The sequence below is a fragment of the Cydia fagiglandana genome, chromosome 5, assembly GCF_963556715.1.
Source record: "Cydia fagiglandana chromosome 5, ilCydFagi1.1, whole genome shotgun sequence".
NCBI lineage: Eukaryota > Metazoa > Arthropoda > Insecta > Lepidoptera > Tortricidae > Cydia > Cydia fagiglandana.
The window spans coordinates 9,784,604-9,804,295 of record NC_085936.1 but is presented as its reverse complement, the minus strand read 5'-3'; the positions used below and the strand labels follow the sequence as shown (position 1 = coordinate 9,804,295).

Here is a 19,692-nt window from a genome sequence, read left to right as displayed (position 1 = left end):
TAATCAAGCTTCATTCCACATAATTTCAAACACTTAAGCCCACTTTACATGATAGCTAATGAAAACTTATCCGTGACATAATTCCTAATTTGCCATAGCATTCAAGCCACGATTAATAAAGAAGTCAGCGTGCCCCAATTTCTGGAGATTAATTCAAACTATGAATCAACGCGCATGAATAACCTACTGTAGGTATGATCGGTCCCTGATAAACAATGATTAACGCATTGTGAAGATTTTGGAAAGTGGAACGGGGGCGTCAAATCCAAGGTCGCGGACGTACATACATAGCTGAACAAATTCTAAAATTTAACTTCAAATATTAAACTCCACCTTGAATACATACATCTTAAATAAACAACCTCGTAAATGACATATGTTTTGCTTCATCCGACTAAAGCCTGCAATGCTAAATCAACATCAGACCTTTGTTTTACAAAGTAGGTTCACGCTGGCAAAAATACAGTCTTAGAAAATTGGATAATGATGTCATAGGTAAAACAAAAAAAATATATAATGGCAATAATTGCATATTTTAATACATACATTATTAGAGTTGGATTAGTACATTACAATATATGAACACAGTTCGCATGCGAAGACCGAAAGTGTGCGTTCGCCTCGTTGTGTGCGGCCTCAACCGAGTTTTGTCGATGCTTTCCCGAGCGGCGAACCGGGTCGCGTGCTCGATGTCGCTGCTGGCTTTGCTGCTGCGCTTGCGTCGTTAGGCTTGCTACACACTTAGCGACACATTTGACGACGCACTAGCCCTCTATTTAATTAAAGGCTCCGTAACACAGGCGCGTTTTGCAGGCGGCGCGTGAGCGGGGTGCGCCCTTTTAACGCCCGGAATACGCGCCTGTGTGACGGAACCTTTAGGCTACAGCCAAACAACTTATTAAGTCTGAATCGAATCCATACAGGGCTATAACCGCGAAAATCGAAGTTCGCAAATTGCGGGAATTTTTTCTGTCACTCTAAATTACGCCTTCATTGGAGTAAAAGAGAAAGATCCCCGCAATTTGCGAAATTCGGTTTTCGCGGTTAGCCGCTCAGGCGCCGTCAGACGTGCACGACATTCGCGAGCACACCAGGGTCACTGGAAAATCTAAATGAAATAACATACACCTACAATAAATCATCATAATTGACCATAATGAAGCCTTTGAACAAATTGCATGTAGGTTAAGCTCTCATTGATATAGTGAATAAAAGCGACCTTAAGCATTGAGTTACAATTACACGATTATTTACCGAGAATTTACGTTTTTAATGCAATAATATCAAAAGGGCACGTTTGTAAGGAAACAGATATTTAAGCGATACGGAACTCAGCAAGCGTTGAAGAATACTGTAATAAAATTGTAAAATTAAGGACTGTATAAAGACAAACTACTGCGGTGGTATACTACTACAACAGTAGCACATTAGAATAGCTATTTCTTTTGTCTCGACTGCAAATGGGTATGACCTTTAGACAGTGTGACATAGAATTAAATATAATCGACAGTAACGACCCTCGCCAGTACTCCAGGAAGTAGGGTCATGCAAATTTATATTAGGCTGAAGTCAAGGTGTTGCCAATCGTTTTGGTCGTCTCTAGTTATTCATAGGGTAATAAAACTTGAGGCCGAAATGATTCGGCCTTATTCATTAAATGCCGCTAACATTGAGGATCACAAGCAGAAAAAGTATGCGTAGACTAGCGCACATTGAATTTGCAGCAGTTGATATCTGTTTGCATATTAATAGTGAAACAATGTGGAACACGTTGCAGGGCCTCGGCGGCACAGTTTCTTGTTTGAGTTGTAAATCAATCTGTCCCAGTTAGATTAGCGTTTCCACGGGCTGCTTCGATCGGTGTCTTTGCTTTCGAATGGGCGATTGCTTAATGTGATGCCGTTTGATGCAGTGTGGTGTAGTGTATCCATAGATCACTTTACTAACGCAGGCTATGAGTTAATTCGTGGACACTAATATTGGGTGTTTTGCTCATTTCAATTGCATCTCCGCTTACGATTTGAATATTACAAATATTAAGTAACTCATCATCATCTCAGCCATAACACGTCCACTGCTGAACATAGGCCTCCCCCTTATTAACTCAGTGGTAGTGCATTAAGTAACTATTAATTAGAAAAAAAAAAACAAATTTATCGATACATATAACGTGCAGTGGGTATACACAGGTGTGTCGAATGAGTCGAATCCTCCTAAGTGAATAACTGGTATTTATAGGAGGAATTCGCTCTTTCATACAATGTTCCGACTTATGATTACTAAGTTATTATCTAGCATGTTTTACTTACAATAATAAATGGGAGACCGATAGAAGTCAATAATGGTATGTAGGTATATTGTACATAATTTGTGTAATGCTAATGATTTGTTATAATTTGAGTTTGATGTAATTACTTGACCTAACTTACAACTAAAACACCCGATACCTACAGGTTGAGTTAAGACAAGAGTATTTCCGTTTCCTCGTATATTTTTTATGTTTATTGCATGGGCAAAGGGTACCTAATACAACTGAGTGGTGTAGCTCGCGACACAGAATTTAACAAATAGTATAAATAAATATTATAGGACATTTTTTTACACGAATTGACTAAACCCCACTGTAAGTCCATGAAGGCTTGTGTTGTGGGTACTTAGACAACGATATATATATGATACATACATATTTATATATACATAGAAAACAACCATGACTCAGGAACAAATATGTGTCATCACACAAATAAATACCCTTACCGGGATTCGAACCCGGGACCATCGGCTTCATAGGCAGGGTCACTACCCACTAGGCCAGACCGGTCGTCAAAACCCCACAAGGTGGGGCGCGACATGATTCAGCCTCCGCAGCCCAACGGCGGAAGAGGCTCACACCCTCCTATAAGAGGGTGTCGAATGACTTCCACGACGACGACGACGGTCGTCAAAAGTATAGGTACAGCTTGGTATTTATAATTATATAGGTACTCAACTATTCATACTTCACGATGCGGAGTCTTGTCAGGCAGTATGCCGCGGTCAGTTTCGGTGCGCCCACCTTGCTGTCACGTGCGTTTGGCCCGCTATTGCATAATCGTCTCGCAGCCGCTGACACTGCTCTTTGTATTTAAAACATGTTAAACAGGGACGGTACTGTATCCAATTTGTATTAGACATGACTAATCGCCCGAATCGTACCTACTAGTCATGACTGTAGTCATTTCCTAATTAAACTTAATTAAGTACAGTCACCTGCAATAATATGTTACACAACGAAGGCCGCAAAAATATCTGACACGACTTTATTTGTAGAGCCATAAGAGCGTGTCACATATTTTTGCGGCCTTTGCAGGGTAACATATTATTGCAGGTGACTGTACCTAATGTAAATCAGTAAATATCTGGGAGACTGAGCTTTGCTCGGAAAACATAAAACTCAAAAATGCGCGTTTTCCCAGAGATAAGACCTAGATCGATTTATCGCCCCCGAAAACCTCCATATAGCCAATTTTATAGAAATCGTTAGAACCGTTTCCGTGATTAAAAAAATAAATAAATATATATAACAAGAATTGCTCGTTTAAAGGTATTAGTAGTAGTTATGTAGAGATATAAACCATGTTAACGTATAACATGGTTTATACGTATAATGTATCTTAGCCAGCGACACACCAGCAGGTGCGTTGTATTTTTTCGTGAAATAGTTTTTTTGCCGAGACACCTTGTTCGTGATGATGTTAGCCAGATGTTAGTGATTTATGTCAAGCTCTGCTACTTCCGACCTTACTCGAAAGATAACATTCGTATTCAAATTTGTTTTGTAGTTAACCTGTTTCGCTTTACAATAAGTATTATGTACATCCAGGTATTATATACACTTCCGCGTAAGAAAATATAACTCGTATAGAAGCCAAAATATTTTACAATATATAATCTAGCATTAGAAGATATTTTTACACCATTTACTATTCTTACATTCCAACGTTCACATTCGTTGCACAAAAATGTGTGGGTGTACCATTTTTAACGGGCAAGCGGATCGTATTCAGTTAGTGAATTGGTCCGTCCGTCCTCGGCCTCGCGTTTGCTTCCGCGTAGCAGCTTATCCTCGCTCCGAAGTGCCCATGATACACGAGTAGCTCGCACCAACCTTGATCCTAGGCCTCCCCGCAACCTTCCCAGCCAGCCGTGTGCCGTCCTTTAATTTGTATAGTTACTTATTAACACATTATCAACCTGTTCGTTTCCTTTCTAGGTATAACCAACAAACTGGACGCTCAGCTTGGTTGAAGTACGTAAAAGATTTCAGTTATTTTTTTATTTTAATTACAACGTTATCGCTTGCGAATTGATGTCGATGCCGGCGGTCACTGCAGCTGCAGCGGTCGTGACGCGAGGTCTCAGCGCTACACTTCAGGAACAACACTAGTAAAACTTAACCTCGCTATACGTTACAACTAATCGTAACCAGGGTCTCAATCGTACTGGTTTTACCTGACGCGATTCGTCCGGTAAGCAATAACAGCCCAGAATACATCAATTCTTTATACGCCATGATTTTCAGCGCTACGTCGCTCGATACTGACATTGAGAGCCCCACTTCCTCTATGATTATAAAGTGAAAGATATCAATTTATAACGCGTCACAATGGTATGCACAATAAGCCAGGTGTCGCAAACAGCTTTGCAACAAATCGACTACATGTCACTGTTTCTGAGTTTTAATTCGGCCGCAGTCACAGTGGGATTTCCGTTTACATTTTTGTCGTATTTAGGTAACGAAATTTACCTGGTAAATTAAATTCGCATCCCTGTTCTAATCGCGATTAATAATTTATTTATCGATTAGCTATCAAATACGTATTTGTAATTCATTATTGAATTGGCCCTGTGATATAAATCTTGCCCTAAAGTGGAAAATAATGGAGAATCCATTTGCACGTTCCATTTTTTGCATTACCGCCTGTGGGTACGATTTTGGATCCATGCCAAGGGTTCAGTGGATCTGGGAGTGATATCCGGCGGTGTCTATTCGAACCCCAGACGATAAGTACATTACACTACAGTCAAACTACCAAAATAATTTGGTTTCCATTTACATGTCTACGTAACAGAGCAGTCTGCAAATGCGCAAAATATATAATTAGAAATAAATAATATGTAGGTATGAACAACAGTATTTACCTACTGACATATTCTCTGTACCACACATTGATTATTTTATCTCTCAATGTCAAACCGATAACGACAATATAGTACGTATCACATTGTTTTCACCTCGCGACTGCCGTATGATTTTTAATAATCAGTTATATTTAACTAAGCCCTTATAGTATTATTATTACTTATTTCCTATTGACAAAAAACTTACCAGATGTGTTTACGTGATGAGCATATATTTCCTGTTTTCGCTAAATATAAAAATTTTCCTATAGTCACCTTGACGATGATAAATAGTCTCGTTACTTGTAAATCCAATGGCATTTTTTTCCTATAGCGGATGGCCATTGCTTGCATGTCACATTTACAATTGTTCCTCTATTTATACAGTTTTGTACTTCACTTAAACGCTTCCTCGTTCCGTCTTTATCAATTAGCCGTCTATCTCTCTCTTATCGTGATAATTACCGCGTCAACTAAGAATTACTTGTAAATACATTATTTGTATGGGCTTTTATGTACCGATGGAATTAATTACAATAAGTTATACACGTGAATGGCAATGATTGTTGTGGCGCGGGTCACCTTGCGCGTCCCCGCGCATCGCGGACGAATAGAGGTGGTTTTATAGTTCCGCGTTCGCTTGCACGCATTTGCGGGCTATGCGAACTAACACGCCGGACGCGGACATACCATGCCGAGGCAGAGTAGGCCTAATAGACTTCTACGTCTGCTTCAATAAAGGTATCGTCTTTGGTCGTTCCATTCGTCTTTCGTCAAGTTCTTAAATTACTCCTATTCTGCTTTCGTCACTCATTTTACATTGAAAGCCACCGACGATTGTAACGAATGTAGAATGAGTGACGAAAGCAGAATAGGACTAATTTAAGAACTTGACGAAAAACGAATGGGACGACCCAAGTCGATACCTCAATAAATATGATAATATATTATAAAACTACAAGTGTCTATGACTCAAGCGTTCTTTAATATCAGCAGCATGTTAATGAAATCATGTAGATTCAACTGTAATTTTCAGGCATTTGGTAGTATGTGCAGACGGAGACGGTAGACGTTTGGTTGTGTACATATTATTGTTAAAATCATGCAGTCTCTTGTTATAAATTTATATTGGCCACGGAGTGAAACGTGCCAACCAAACCTTATAAAAATGTAAACGTTCAAAAAGGTTTATGATGTCTTTTCCGAGGGTAAGCTAAGAGAAATGAGATCGCATTTTGTTACGAGCTGATCCCCCAACATCGTGGGTGTATATTCTGTATATCGTGTGCGGCAGGCTGCTCTCTTCTACATAGGTGTTCCTGTCCCGCTCTGTGCCCGACATTAACATAGCTATTATAGGAACATAAACTCTCGGCTTTACCTTCCCAACTCGTTTGCATATCTTGCTAAAGGGCGAATCCTGCGTAGTAACCTCCGTACACTGTTTTGTTGAACTTTAGTCTTACCATATAATAGGTCTTTATTACACATTTCAATATCATATAATTTATCGATAAAGAGCTATTTATACTGCTCATTTCTGAGTAACTTTTGATTGTTTAGATGATATTGCAAAATATTAATATAAACTAAAGTAAGTAGTTAAACCTACATAAAATAAACATAGGTACTTGAATGGATTTCTGCAAACATGTATAAGTGGATAGTGAATATAAATGACTCGGAAGCATAAACAGCGTCCGACACGCATTCAAATGAAACAGTTAATAAGAAGAACGTATCATGGGAGACACTGTTCTTTGGTGTTTTAACCTTTCCACCACCACGGCAACGCCAAATTGCACGTAAACTAACCTGACCAAAACCACGACTTGATATGGAGTCGTGGCGTGTGGGGCACGAAATGTACTAGTTGACTTTATATCCAGTCAATGGTGGTTCGGTTAATTCGCGGAATTGTTTGTTTTTCTTCCATGTAAACGTGGTATTGTTGGCTTTGACATTGAGTGCTTATTGTTACACATTACGAACTTCGAGACGGTGACGATCGCGGCAGCCTTGGCGACTAGTATGTTTGATTATTCTGCACGTCAGACCTACAATTTGCGCTGTTATTAACAACATACCTACTCGTATGGAGAGCTCGCCAAAGCCAAACCCGCCTTATCAGTACGATTCGACGTATTTCTGGCTTCAGAATATTTTGTCATGTACTTAATGTTTCCTCAAATAATGTACTCGTAGTATCTTAAGAATACACTAGATAATATTCGGCGTAAAGTAGGTACAGTCACCAGCAGTAATATGTTACACAACGAAGGCCGCAAATCTATGTAGCGCGCTCTTATTGTGCTACAAATAAGATCGTGTCAGATATTTTTGCGGCCTTCGTTGTGTAACATATTATTGCCGGTGACTGTACAGCTGTGTGCAATAAATTGGAGGCAATAAGGAAATGAAGATTAAAGGAATATCATAACTTTAGGTCAGTCATATTCGATTTTTTGTTACACATTACCTTACATTAGTTTGGAATTAACTGTAAACTATGCTTAAATAATATGGGAGGTCAAAAAAACAAGACGACCGGCTTATTTACATACTTCCTCACAGAAATCCTTATAAAACTGGAAAACCCAATGAAAAATATACAATTGTGTGCAATTATATTAATTTAGTATCTTGCCCATTATTTTCTCAATCGAAGCTTTACATCTACACCCATCTCATCCAGAAAATATGAAAGTTTTCTAAAAGATGATCATCGCAGAGTGTACGAGTACCTACTATTTGTTCATAATTCGAATTTTGTTGTTGATTTTTGACCGACTAGTTGGTTTGTTTGTTATTGTGTTTACGATACTAATAAACCATGAATATCTATAATACCTATAACCTAGAAATTATTACTTACCTATATTTTTTACCTCTTTAGAAATTACCTACTTATTATATTGCACACTACTGTATTCAAGAATTTTTGAATAGAACTGATAAATTTCATAAGTGAGCCACCTTTTAGAAAGTTGTCATCATTGTAAAACCAACGAATTTGTAACGTGATAGCTAAAAGGAGATGCACCTTCAATAAACTGCAAGTAGTACAAGTGAAATAATATTTTGTGAATAACAGGTTTTATGCTAACGATAAGTGCAAAATTGTTATTTTCATGGATGTGATCTAAAATTAGCAACCCACGATATCATTTGTTTTTGTTTCTAAACAATATCATCCACTCGGAGTTGAGGGCCCTAACCGGGTCGACCGCAGGGCGTCTGAGTCATGCGAGTCGTTGCCGTTAAGAGGGCATTGCTCAGCTGCGCTCCCCTTGGCTCGCCCGCCGCCGCCGCCGCTGCACTCTTTAAAGAACTAACTCACTTCAATGCGGCCAGGACGCTCATTGTTCTACGTCCTTACTAATCGATTGTCTTTCGCGGCCGCCATTTTATTATTGATTGCAAATTAATAGCGATGACCATCGTGGACGAACCTTTTCAGGCCAAGCACACTATAAAAGCATTAAGCTATTGACGACGTGACAAAATACTCATTACATACTCCATCAGGCTGAGCTCATGAGCTGATTCAATGCTACAACTAAATTGGTTAGAATTTTCTGCTTATTCAAACGAATATGTAGTTAGACGCTGAGTGGGTTTAAATTTAGAAGAGGATGGGCGCAGGTCGGATGACATCTATAATAAGATCACGAGAGACCGATGATACGTACCTACCTTCGGCTGAGATTGCCCAAGCATCTACGGGTTGTTGACTTTACCAAACGCACTCTTAGATCAGACGCGACTGAAACAATAATAGTACTGAAAATATTTCACTAACAGAGCGTGTCTTTAGAATTATATTTTTAGTATATTTGAAAGCATGAATCCTTTTGTAGTCTAATTCTTGATTAGTTAAATTATATGCACATCAGCACATCACCTAGTGTTGTGTGGAACAGTTTATGAGAAAATTGTAGGTATATCTTTACGCATTATAAAAAAATATCATCCATCTTACGGATCAATCCCTTAAGCTCAGCTCAAAATATAACCTAATTGGAAATAATCGTTTTCGTCACTGGTATCGTTTTCATCCTTTTTTTGCTCCCGTCGGGGTGGTCCCGCTAGTGGGTGGTCGACCACAAGAACGGCTACTTTCCTCTTCAATTGATTTTTTATACTTACGGATTTACGAATTTGTTACAGCAATTTACAAATCATAATAGTCGTTTTATGGTCTTGGTAACCCGCTATTTATTCGTATAACCGCAGTATTGAGATTGAGGGCACCTATTTCCTTGATCAACATCTTGCGCAATATCTTATTTCGCAATCATCGCTGAAAGGCAAACAAGACTTATTCTATTCTAGTACATTCAGATAACCAAGTCCAGATAACATCATTTGAAAACGTTTTGCAGTCAGTCGGGCACAATGGCGCTATCTAGTGTAGCAGGCTAACAAAGCCAAAGATGAGTAGCTATGATATTGTTAATCACATAATCGCCATAGGTGCGGTTAGCCTGAAACGAATGTAGGTCGGGCCGCTCCATTTGCCACAGTGGCAAATTGTTGATCGTCCTCGGAATGCGCGTGCAATATCTTATCTATCTGTGTAATTCGGCGCTGTGCCCCATCCGATATTGTCATCGAGGCAATTCGGGCGGCCTCGCGGGCGTTACGATCTAGTTGCGCGAGGCACCGTAAGCCTCGTTTAACTCTGAGCTCAACACTTTTTTGGGGTTAATGGGCCTCACGAAAGGACTGAACATTTGACAGGTCACGCGTTAGCGATTCCGTGGATTTTTAATTGCGCTTCTGCGCATTTATAATCTAGCAATTTGTAATACACAGCAAAAGTAGTTTATGTAATTTGTAATGCACAAAAATACATCATTATATTATGTTTTTTATGAAATGCCACTTATATAACAATATACATTAACATTTGCTCTTCAGATCAGCCTTGTTCTGGTTCTGCTTTGTGCATTTACATTAAGGTACCGGACGAGATTATGTATATGAATAGGTATAACATTTTTGAAATGGTACAGCGAACGCATCAATTTGCAGATCTCGCAATAACGCCGCCGCTCAAGACTCGTCTCTCCATCGGCGCTGTCTGTTTCTGGGTCGCACCGATTAATTCGCTTACCCTACTTTTGTTCACTGCTGTAACACTTTTATATGTTTGACATAATTTTACCGCTTGAACGTGTTACCGAGTAATTGCATTTACTTCATACCTATCATAGTATATCCTTGTAAACTTGATGCAATTCGTTAACCTGTACTCGTTTCAAACAATACGTTAAACTCATTTCCTGATAATTTAACCGGTTTATTTAATGTGACTATGATAAATAACTTATTTATTTAAATCGCATATTGTTTTGCTTTTCATATCAGTAAAACTCAATTTACTTTCATTATAACTGGAATAGGGCAATCAACAGTCATGTAGATAGAAGCTATTTTTCTTTTGGTGCTTGACAAAGAGTGATCTCTTTGTTAAGATGAATGTAAGACGGTCGCAGGATGTGGTCGCCGGTCGAGGTTCCTCGGGTCGCATTGTGCCTCCTCGCATCACATACTGCAGCGACACTGGTGCGGCCTGCCACCACGAACGGATGCGGCGCTGGTCGCGCGGTGATGAAACTGGCACAGATTCTAAAACGCGTATTTGGTAATCGAACTCCAACGTGAAAGTCGCACAGGGCAGACTCGCGTACAATACACGTCCCACTTCATACATATCGCTACATTTTTTGACGACACCAAAACCCAAAAGCTTTTTCTCTGTACAGTCATTGTTAACGCACGTATAGGTACCCGTACCTAAATGTGTTCGCGTCCCAGTTTTGGGGAGCGAGACTCGATCGTTGATTGGCTTATATCAAACGTTGCTACATTTTCGCCTTGCATTCAATTCCATGAGAAGTTGCAGGTATTGCCATTCGGCCACTAGGTCATTCGCTAACTAATAGTTTATTACCTTTATATTTATATCGAACACAAAGGCAATTTAATTTCCTTTGTGTGTAAGCGGGTCGTCGTTTGCGGAAAATGACTTTATTTTGCATCACACAGTGTATTGCTATCTAAGTAATGTTGTATTTATAGTACTTGTATTTGCAAACATTTTACAGCAGCATACCTGTAATGTATCACACACACTATTTTTGCGTTCCATGAAAACTCTTTTATGTATTTATTTACAAATCGAACGATTTTTCCGATGAAATCAATTTTCTAATACCTATACAAAATTACAATCATTAACCCTAAAATTTTAAAATAAATACATAGCTCGTTATTGGAGGCACAGTATTAAATTCAAATCTCTTAGATACTGTTTCTGTTCGTAAGATCGTAGACCTAGCAAAATGATTTATGGCATAGCTAAAAACGCAAAAACACTAACTAATAGGTATAACTATTACAAGAGACACTAAGGACAAATTACGTTATCTTTATAGTTAATATCTCACTCGTAGTGTAAAGTCCATTCCAATAGAACTTGCAAACTTTGTCAACAAAGCACGTAACTTTGTTTTGTCACTGTTTCTCCTTGAATTTTCACATAATCTCATCAAACACCATTGAAACACATACACTATACACTATTAAAGCGGTCGTTACCGTAAAATACAACAATATATAACTGTATCTTGGATATTTCATTAAAATGGTTTCATAAGTTAGGTTAGTAGGCCCTGATGTAATGACGTTTTTGTTTCTTTTACATTCTACAATTGTCTATGATGGGTAGTGTTGTGACTAAAGTTGGTGATATACTCGTAAAGCCGCTACACACTACGCGACTCACGGTCTGTACCTGCCAACGCGGTTATATACACTACGCGGTAGTTTGACAATTTTAAATTTCAATAAATATGTAAACTCAGATTAATCGTTTTAATTCCTTTTTTTTTAAATAACCTTTTCCATTCTTTCGCACCATTTTTAAACATTATATTTTTAAACTACGGAAAATTATAACTGGTTGTTTTGGACTGTTCATAAATAAAAATCTACCCTACATTTGACAAAATAATTACTGTTGAATGATTGACGGTTTCAATATTATTTTACTCGTTCACTGTTTTTCTTGGCATGTACGCGTATCTTACTTCTTTGTTATTGAATTATAGTTATAGCGGCAACAGAAATACATCATCTGTGAAAATTTCAACTGTCTAGCTATCACGGTTCGTGAGATACAGCCTGGTGACAGACAGACGGACGGACAGCGAAGTCTTAGTAATAGGGTCCCGTTTTACCCTTTGGGTACGGAACCCTAAAAATGGTAACACACTATCGCACCGCACCACGACCTTGGTGCGTCGCACCCATAAGTGATATATAGTTCGATTTTAGCATTAAAAATAAGGTAAACAATCTTTATGTCTTTGTTTTTGATTGAAAAACACATTCAAAAAATAAGTTACGGCAAATATGTAACAATTATGAATCCAATACGATCATTTATATTCTTCTGCTTTCATAAGTAATAGTTACTGATTTTTAATAAGCGTTTTTCAATTAAAAGACATGTCAAGATCGCTTACCTTCTTTCAAGTTCTTTTTAATGCAAAAAAAAAACGAACTATAGAGCGAGAAAGAGATATCTGTTTCTCGCTCTCACTTATGGATGCGACGCACCAAGTTCGTGATGCAGTGCGATAGTGTGTTACGGCCTTAAGTAAAGGACTAAGTAAGACTCTTGCCCATCACTAGCAAATTCATCATTCAGAGACAATTTCAATATGGCGGTTTGTTTACATACATTGCAAGTTCTATTGGAATGGACTTTAGCGGTACACGTTAGCCCATGGGTGCTACGTATTCTATACGTATACGCCCATGTATTGGATATCCTTAGTAGCCCATATCACAGAATAAATAATAGTACTAGGTACAGAAGACTCACTCTCTAACAAAACGCGTCTGTTACGACAGATATGGCCGGTAGGTGGCGACAGCGCCACGCGCGGCTTTTGGCTAGCCACCAAAATTGGTGTGGAACGGGTGTACTTGTAGCTACCTGTTGCAAAGCGACGAAATCGCGGAGTGAGCCACGCCTGCCCATATGTCCGGAATAGTCCTGATTGACATTTAATTTGATTACATAATAATGTGTATAATGTATTGTTGTTGCAGACTCGGCGCGGGCAGCGAGTGCGGCGGTGGTGGGTCGGGCGGCGGCGGCGCGCCCGCTCCGCAGTCGGCGCGCGTGTCCTCGAACGTCGCCGGCGGCATGGCGGTCAGCCGCGTGCCCAGCCCGCTGCACGACGGGAACACGCCCGTCGCCGAGAACTGGTGCTTCACACAGGTAATAATGTGCTAACATTATACATATATACCTATCTGTGGCGGCGCGTCTATAGACCGACCGCTTAACTCGGTCCTCGCCTGCGCGGTGCGGGGGCGACGGGGCGGGATGACCAAGGGTGGCGGGGAAGGTGCGAGCAGGCGTACGGCATCAGATTGTTCGTAGGCAAGCCGTAGCTAAGTTGGCCTTCCTTTTCTTCATAAGTTTAAAGAAAATGACTATATGAATATCAGACATGCCGATGGGAATCGAGTTCTATGGACGCTCCCCCACTGATACCTATCATAAAACCTATACATATTAACATAATGTATTTACAATAGTGTCGTACCGGTCCCGCGTTCGTAAAAGACAACTAAAACGTTGTTAAACTAGGTGCATACAAGTCGAGGCCCACAAATGCTCCTTGAATCGCAAATGTCACAGGCTCCTACATTGTTTTATACAAGCCTTCTTTAAATGTTTCGGCAAACCAAATTCCGGTTCGTGTTATTTATTACGTTCCTCAGCAAATCCAATTGACATGTTAGTTTACACGACGATCATACTGTCTGAATATTTATTATCAAATTAAACCGCCCCGTAATGAAACCGAGTTCTGAAATCATTGAAAACTTTCGTCTACAAAGCTACAAGATTGTTTCAGATGAATAAGCGCTAATTCAGAGTAACTAGTTTGGAATAGAGATCTGGGCTCCCAAGAGTTCCAAGCCCCAAATGCATTAAATATCCAACGGGCATGATTGTACATCAGATATAATAGCAACGTGAACTTCGCGGAAAAACAGAAGGCAAACACATTACGTAGATTGTGGCATTTGTTGCCGACCGAACCCTTGTTGATTTTTACGTCAGTCCTGTTGTCCGAAAACCGCACTGCGTTCGATTGTATGCAAATGCATGTATGTTAGCACTTCATCGGCGACACATGCCGTGTATGGACACATTGCGTTGACCATCCAAATTAAGTAGGTACTGAACCGATGTCCATACTTTTAATGTTTAAGTTTTGATACGTAGTAAGTACTTATAACAATGTATTTATTCAAAGTTAAACACTAGCTTTAACAGCTTAGTTTATTTTACCTAAGTACTCCTTGGAAACTGTGTTGTTTTTTAATTACTAAAGCACAGGCATTAGGATACCTGTTTTATAACTGACATAAAAGCAAACTCGCTTACCCATTTACAACACATGCAAGGGTAAAGTTAAAACTAATGAAGCACTTATGTCATAAGCAGAGTCAACCTCGAACGACCATCGAAATAGACTCCCGGTGGGCACATCAAGCGGAGTGATCGTAAAACTTGCTCTACACCCAACGCCGTAAACATATACCCGCACGAAGACGACACGCGGCGATAATATTGTTTGTTGCCCATTATCTTTGAACTTGAAATGTTACCGTACCAACGATGATGTGTAAATCAACAAGGAAATATACTAACACTTCCTCCTTCTCGCAAGTACGTTACGTGTTCAATAATGGAATCGTTATGATGGCTCGCTCACGTTGCGAAAAGACGCTGCGGCTCAACGTGACGATCGACACGAACTTGCTAAATTGAAGTAAACCTTACAATATTACGAAATTTAAGTATTAATAGAGTACGCCAAACGTGATCGCTAATAACTCGTATAACTTTTACAACACGTAAATCAATAAAATGCTTGGGTGGAATAAATGCGGAGGGCTCAAACGTGCCGAGAGAGGCATTTACGCAAATGTTTGTTCCGGTACACATTCGAGATGTTCGCGGTTTGGCGGTTACGTCGCACCTTGCGCGTCACTAATACGTAGGATGGTCTAATTTGATTTTACTGCGAATAGAACTTGCACTCGATGCAGTGAAACCCGTGCAAGGTATAGGTAGGTATATACCTATGTAGCTCTTTGTAATGTTCGGATCGATGCTTTCAGTTCTCTGTGAAGTTCTCTGGCTAGACGGTGACAGCTCTCGAAACAATTGGGACGACCGTTTACTTCGAACGACATAGTTACCGACCTGGTATTACCTTTTTGATGCTTTTTACCCAAAAATCTATTTGATTCGCGAACGATAACGGTGTTCTCCGCATTATGCTCGACGAGGCGGCACGTACACTTATTAAGGTCTTCGCTCTAGCTTGGTTCAATTTCGGCTTCTTGATCATCATTTTGTTGACCGTTATTAACGGAATTATGTTTTTTTTTATATTTTATACAGTGTTTGTTAGTTTGTATAAAGTTATTTGAACAATAAATCTAACTAATCCGATCATGTGTATTAAAAATAAGAAACAGTAAAGTTCTTGAGCCACATTTACAAGTTCATTTCTTTGTTTTCGTAGACATAGATACGGCAGTCGAGGTTGGAGCATCTATGGCTGACCGTTGAGACAATTGCTAGACGCTAGGCTCAATTCATCTCTTTATATCATTTAATGGTTATCAATTTACGCGTTGTTATCCGAGTGGGTGGCTATTATTGATCGCAAGAAACAATGAGCGCTTCAGTGTATGGCCCTGAAACGCAACCTTAGACCTGGTACACGTTACGATGGAAGGTTTTATATAACCACAGACACATGTATAGATAATGGCTATTGACTGATGTCAGAACGAATCACCTCGGTACTTGCAGACAGCTCACCACCGATGTAAATACATATAACGGCTAGCTGAAGCCCTGAAACGTTGGCTCGCGGAAGTGACGCGCTCTACACGTGACGCGCTCAAGGAGAAAACTTTTAGCTAGGAAAAGATAACATGCGCTATCTATATACTAATAAATCATATCGACAAGCATAAACTATGTACATTTTATATTTGACGGCCAAATTTTGTGATAAATAATAAAATGTTTATCTTCAAGTTGCGTAACAATGTCCAAACATTTTCATAGTGTAGTTTTAAAATCTTATGCTTATGTAGATACTTATAATACCTATAGCCAATAAATCTCCAGGCACTGTATCGGGTGTCTCAATCAATAATTAAACTACTTAGTGCAAATAAGTACCTATTCTATTAGGTTATGAGACTTATGAGTTATGAGCTTATAGGTATCGGACCACAAATATCAGTAATTTTACTAATTTCACGGACAATGGCCATCTGTTTGTAAGTTTCTCATCCAGCTCGATCCTCAAGTATATTTAAGAATAACCTCGAATTTACCTACTATTACATCAACAACATTACGTAACTTATTAATCTTATTATTTATTATGATTATGACACTTATTCGCCACCATCGCAATGAGATAAGCGTCAGTCAGTAATCGATTAACTTGCCTATAGAGGAGAGAAAGCCGGAGACTAAATTTCTAATTTAGACGCCCGTAATTGTTGTCTAAGTTGGAAAGTTACCTGTCGGCATAGGAATTTGGGGCTCGCGTTTTCCAAATGAAACTTACCCATAAAGATAGTTCTACTTTGCCGATGAAAGCGTCTTAGAGAAAAAAGTAGGCAGGTACGTTTAAATGTCAGTACGCTAGTTAGGTATGGATACAGATAAAAAGAAAGAGTCGTCCCTGTTCTCATGTTAGAATAGTAATCTGACGATAAATCTGTCCACGTCTGCCGTATAAGGCGGCCGGACGAGTTGGAATCTGCAAATGGGCGTTATCTGCGAGTCCGCAAACGCGGGGATGATGCGGGCGGCCTTGGAGCGGGTCGGCGACCGGGCGAAGACCCCAACAGCACCGCAAGCCCGCAAGCAGCCAACGGTCGAGGGCAACGACCACCGCCGGAGCCCGCGACCAATTCTCACCTATTCCTCCTGACCTTCACCTTGCTCCAAGCCTCCACCCGGATCCGACCGGGCCCCAAGCCACCTTACGAAACGCTCCAAATACCTTTATAAAAGTTTCTGCTTGACTTGTTTTCTGTTAGGTATGCGCCCAACCTTAAAAGTAATGACAAGCCTTTATACAGCGAATAGAAGAAGCTTTTGACATCTGTATGTGACGTATGTCACACAAATCGTAAACCTATATCTTTAAATTTACTGTATTTTGGCAAAAGCCCATGAGGCTGCCACTTCTCCAATAAATAATAATAAGATGATAGAAATATCGCTCAAACTCACGGAAAAGCCATCGCTTGGCTATACTGCCAATTTAACCATGTAGTTATGACCGCACGCGCCCGGCATACAAAAGCGATACCAAGTATTCGAGGAGACTCGCGAACAAAGGACAATATCCAGCAAATAGTTTTACGATCCATTTTAAATGATTTATTATGTTGATATAGACGGTGGATCTCACTTGGAGGCGTGTTCGATACGTCAACATTGAATCTACCCACGCATGTGGCGTTTTGTGTGTTTACCAATGAAAGGGACCTAAATGTTACCAAGCCTCAAAATGCCTATTTACTCAACTTTTGCAAGTGTAAATAATAAAAACACCTTTATTCGTTTTGATCAAATTTGCATAAACCCCACTAATGGTTGCCTTTGTTCTTGTTACAGGTCAAAGTGGTGAAATTCAGTTACATGTGGACAATAAACAATTTTAGTTTTTGTAGAGAAGAGATGGGTGAAGTGTTAAAATCATCGACATTCTCAGCCGGTGCTAGTGATAAGTTAAAGTGGTGTCTCCGTGTTAACCCTAAAGGACTCGACGAAGAGAGCAAAGACTACTTATCGTTATATCTATTATTAGTGTCGTGTAATAAATCAGAAGTCCGAGCAAAGTTCAAGTTTTCAATATTAAACGCAAAGCGGGAAGAAACGAAGGCGATGGAGTCACAGCGCGCATACAGATTTGTTCAAGGCAAAGACTGGGGGTTCAAAAAGTTCATTAGAAGGTGAGTCATACCTCAAACTTTTATATGAACATTCTTTTATTTGATCATTTTCATTTAATGTTTTAGGCTATGCCTATACTTATTTTTTAAACTTCGTTTTTTTTAGTATTAGAAAGAACTTGAAAGAAGGTAAGCGATCTTGACATGTCTTTTAATTGAAACACGCTTTTTAAAAATCAGTAACTATTACTTATGAAAGCAGAAGAATATAAATGATCGTATTAGATTCATAATTGTTACATATTTGTCGTAACTTATTTTTAAAACGTGTTTTTCAATTAAAAGACACATCAAGATTGTTACCTTATTTCTAATGCTAAAAAAACGAACTATAGCATTAGAAATAGCTCCACTGAGTAAACATGACAATTTATATCTGGTACTTTACTCGGGATAATAATGATTTAATCACTACTAGCTTGGTTTATTTGAGTAGGGTTTACTCGGATAATTCCGTATGTCGAAAACTTTCGGATGATTCCGAAAAGAGACTTTTATAATGATGGAATTAAGGGTGATTTTCATCTGAATTTCGGAATTATCCGACATTCGGTATTACCCGAATACACCTTAGGTACTTACTTGAACATTTTACCTGATTTAGAACTGCATGTTTACTTCTGCGGTCTTCTTTCTAATCCTTAAAAAGCGAACTATAACTTAGGATATTGTATTAAAGTCACGCTTAAATGATAAAAAAAATGCATCTAAATTCGTCTCTCAGATTTTTCCCGGCCCGTGTATAGGTAAATGTGTTACAATCTTAAATCAAAATGCCCATTCATTATTTATTTGTCTTTTTCACGGGTGCCACGTTTAATCAAATCTCTACCGTTTTAACAAGCACTTCAGATTTGATCTCGAAGCATTTTGTGAGAAAATCATAATGTATGTGTACATACTTAATGTATCTGTCGCAGTAAGATAGATAAAGCCGTTATATAGTTATAAACCTAGGGATATAATTATATGTCGTAACATAGTTATACGAAAGCGATTCATTACTATCTTACTAGGAATATAACTATAACACGTCTTTAGTTTAGTGATATAGTTATATTACTGGATTAAGTTTAGTGAAATAAATGTAGGTACCTAGGAGTGCGGCAGTGCGGCGGAGGTATAGTTTTAGTTATATCCCTAGGGATATAGTTATATGCCGTATAGTACTATATTACTAGGAATATGATTATAATACGTATTATACGGCATATAACTATATCCCTAGGGATATCTAGACACGCGGCAGCGTGTCAAGCCAAGTTCAAGCAAAGGAACTGGCTAGCCAGCGCCAAGTGTAATATTACACGAACCACTTGGTGCCACTTTTGACCCTTCTATAAACTCAAAACATCTTTAACGTAAACACATAAAACTACATGTGTTTAATTATATCCATAAGGACATCTAGAAGCCCAAATTTCATGAAGCTAG

The 19,692-nt window shown here is 39.1% G+C and overlaps 1 protein-coding gene across 4 annotated transcripts in view; it reads left to right on the top strand.

Moving 5' to 3' along the window:
• LOC134664436 (protein roadkill) overlaps nt 1-19,692 on the top strand; it is a 78,433-nt gene that overhangs the window by 47,475 nt on the left and 11,266 nt on the right. For 2 of the 4 annotated variants that reach the window (XM_063521086.1, XM_063521084.1), the window contains 3 exons: nt 4,253-4,288; nt 13,288-13,459; nt 17,921-18,258. In XM_063521086.1, the coding sequence (XP_063377156.1) occupies nt 13,385-13,459; nt 17,921-18,258 (413 nt within the window). In that variant the 5' untranslated portion in view covers nt 4,253-4,288; nt 13,288-13,384. The remainder of the gene's footprint in view (nt 1-4,252; nt 4,289-13,287; nt 13,460-17,920; nt 18,259-19,692) is intronic. The other 2 variants (XM_063521087.1, XM_063521085.1) reach the window with 1 other exon arrangement.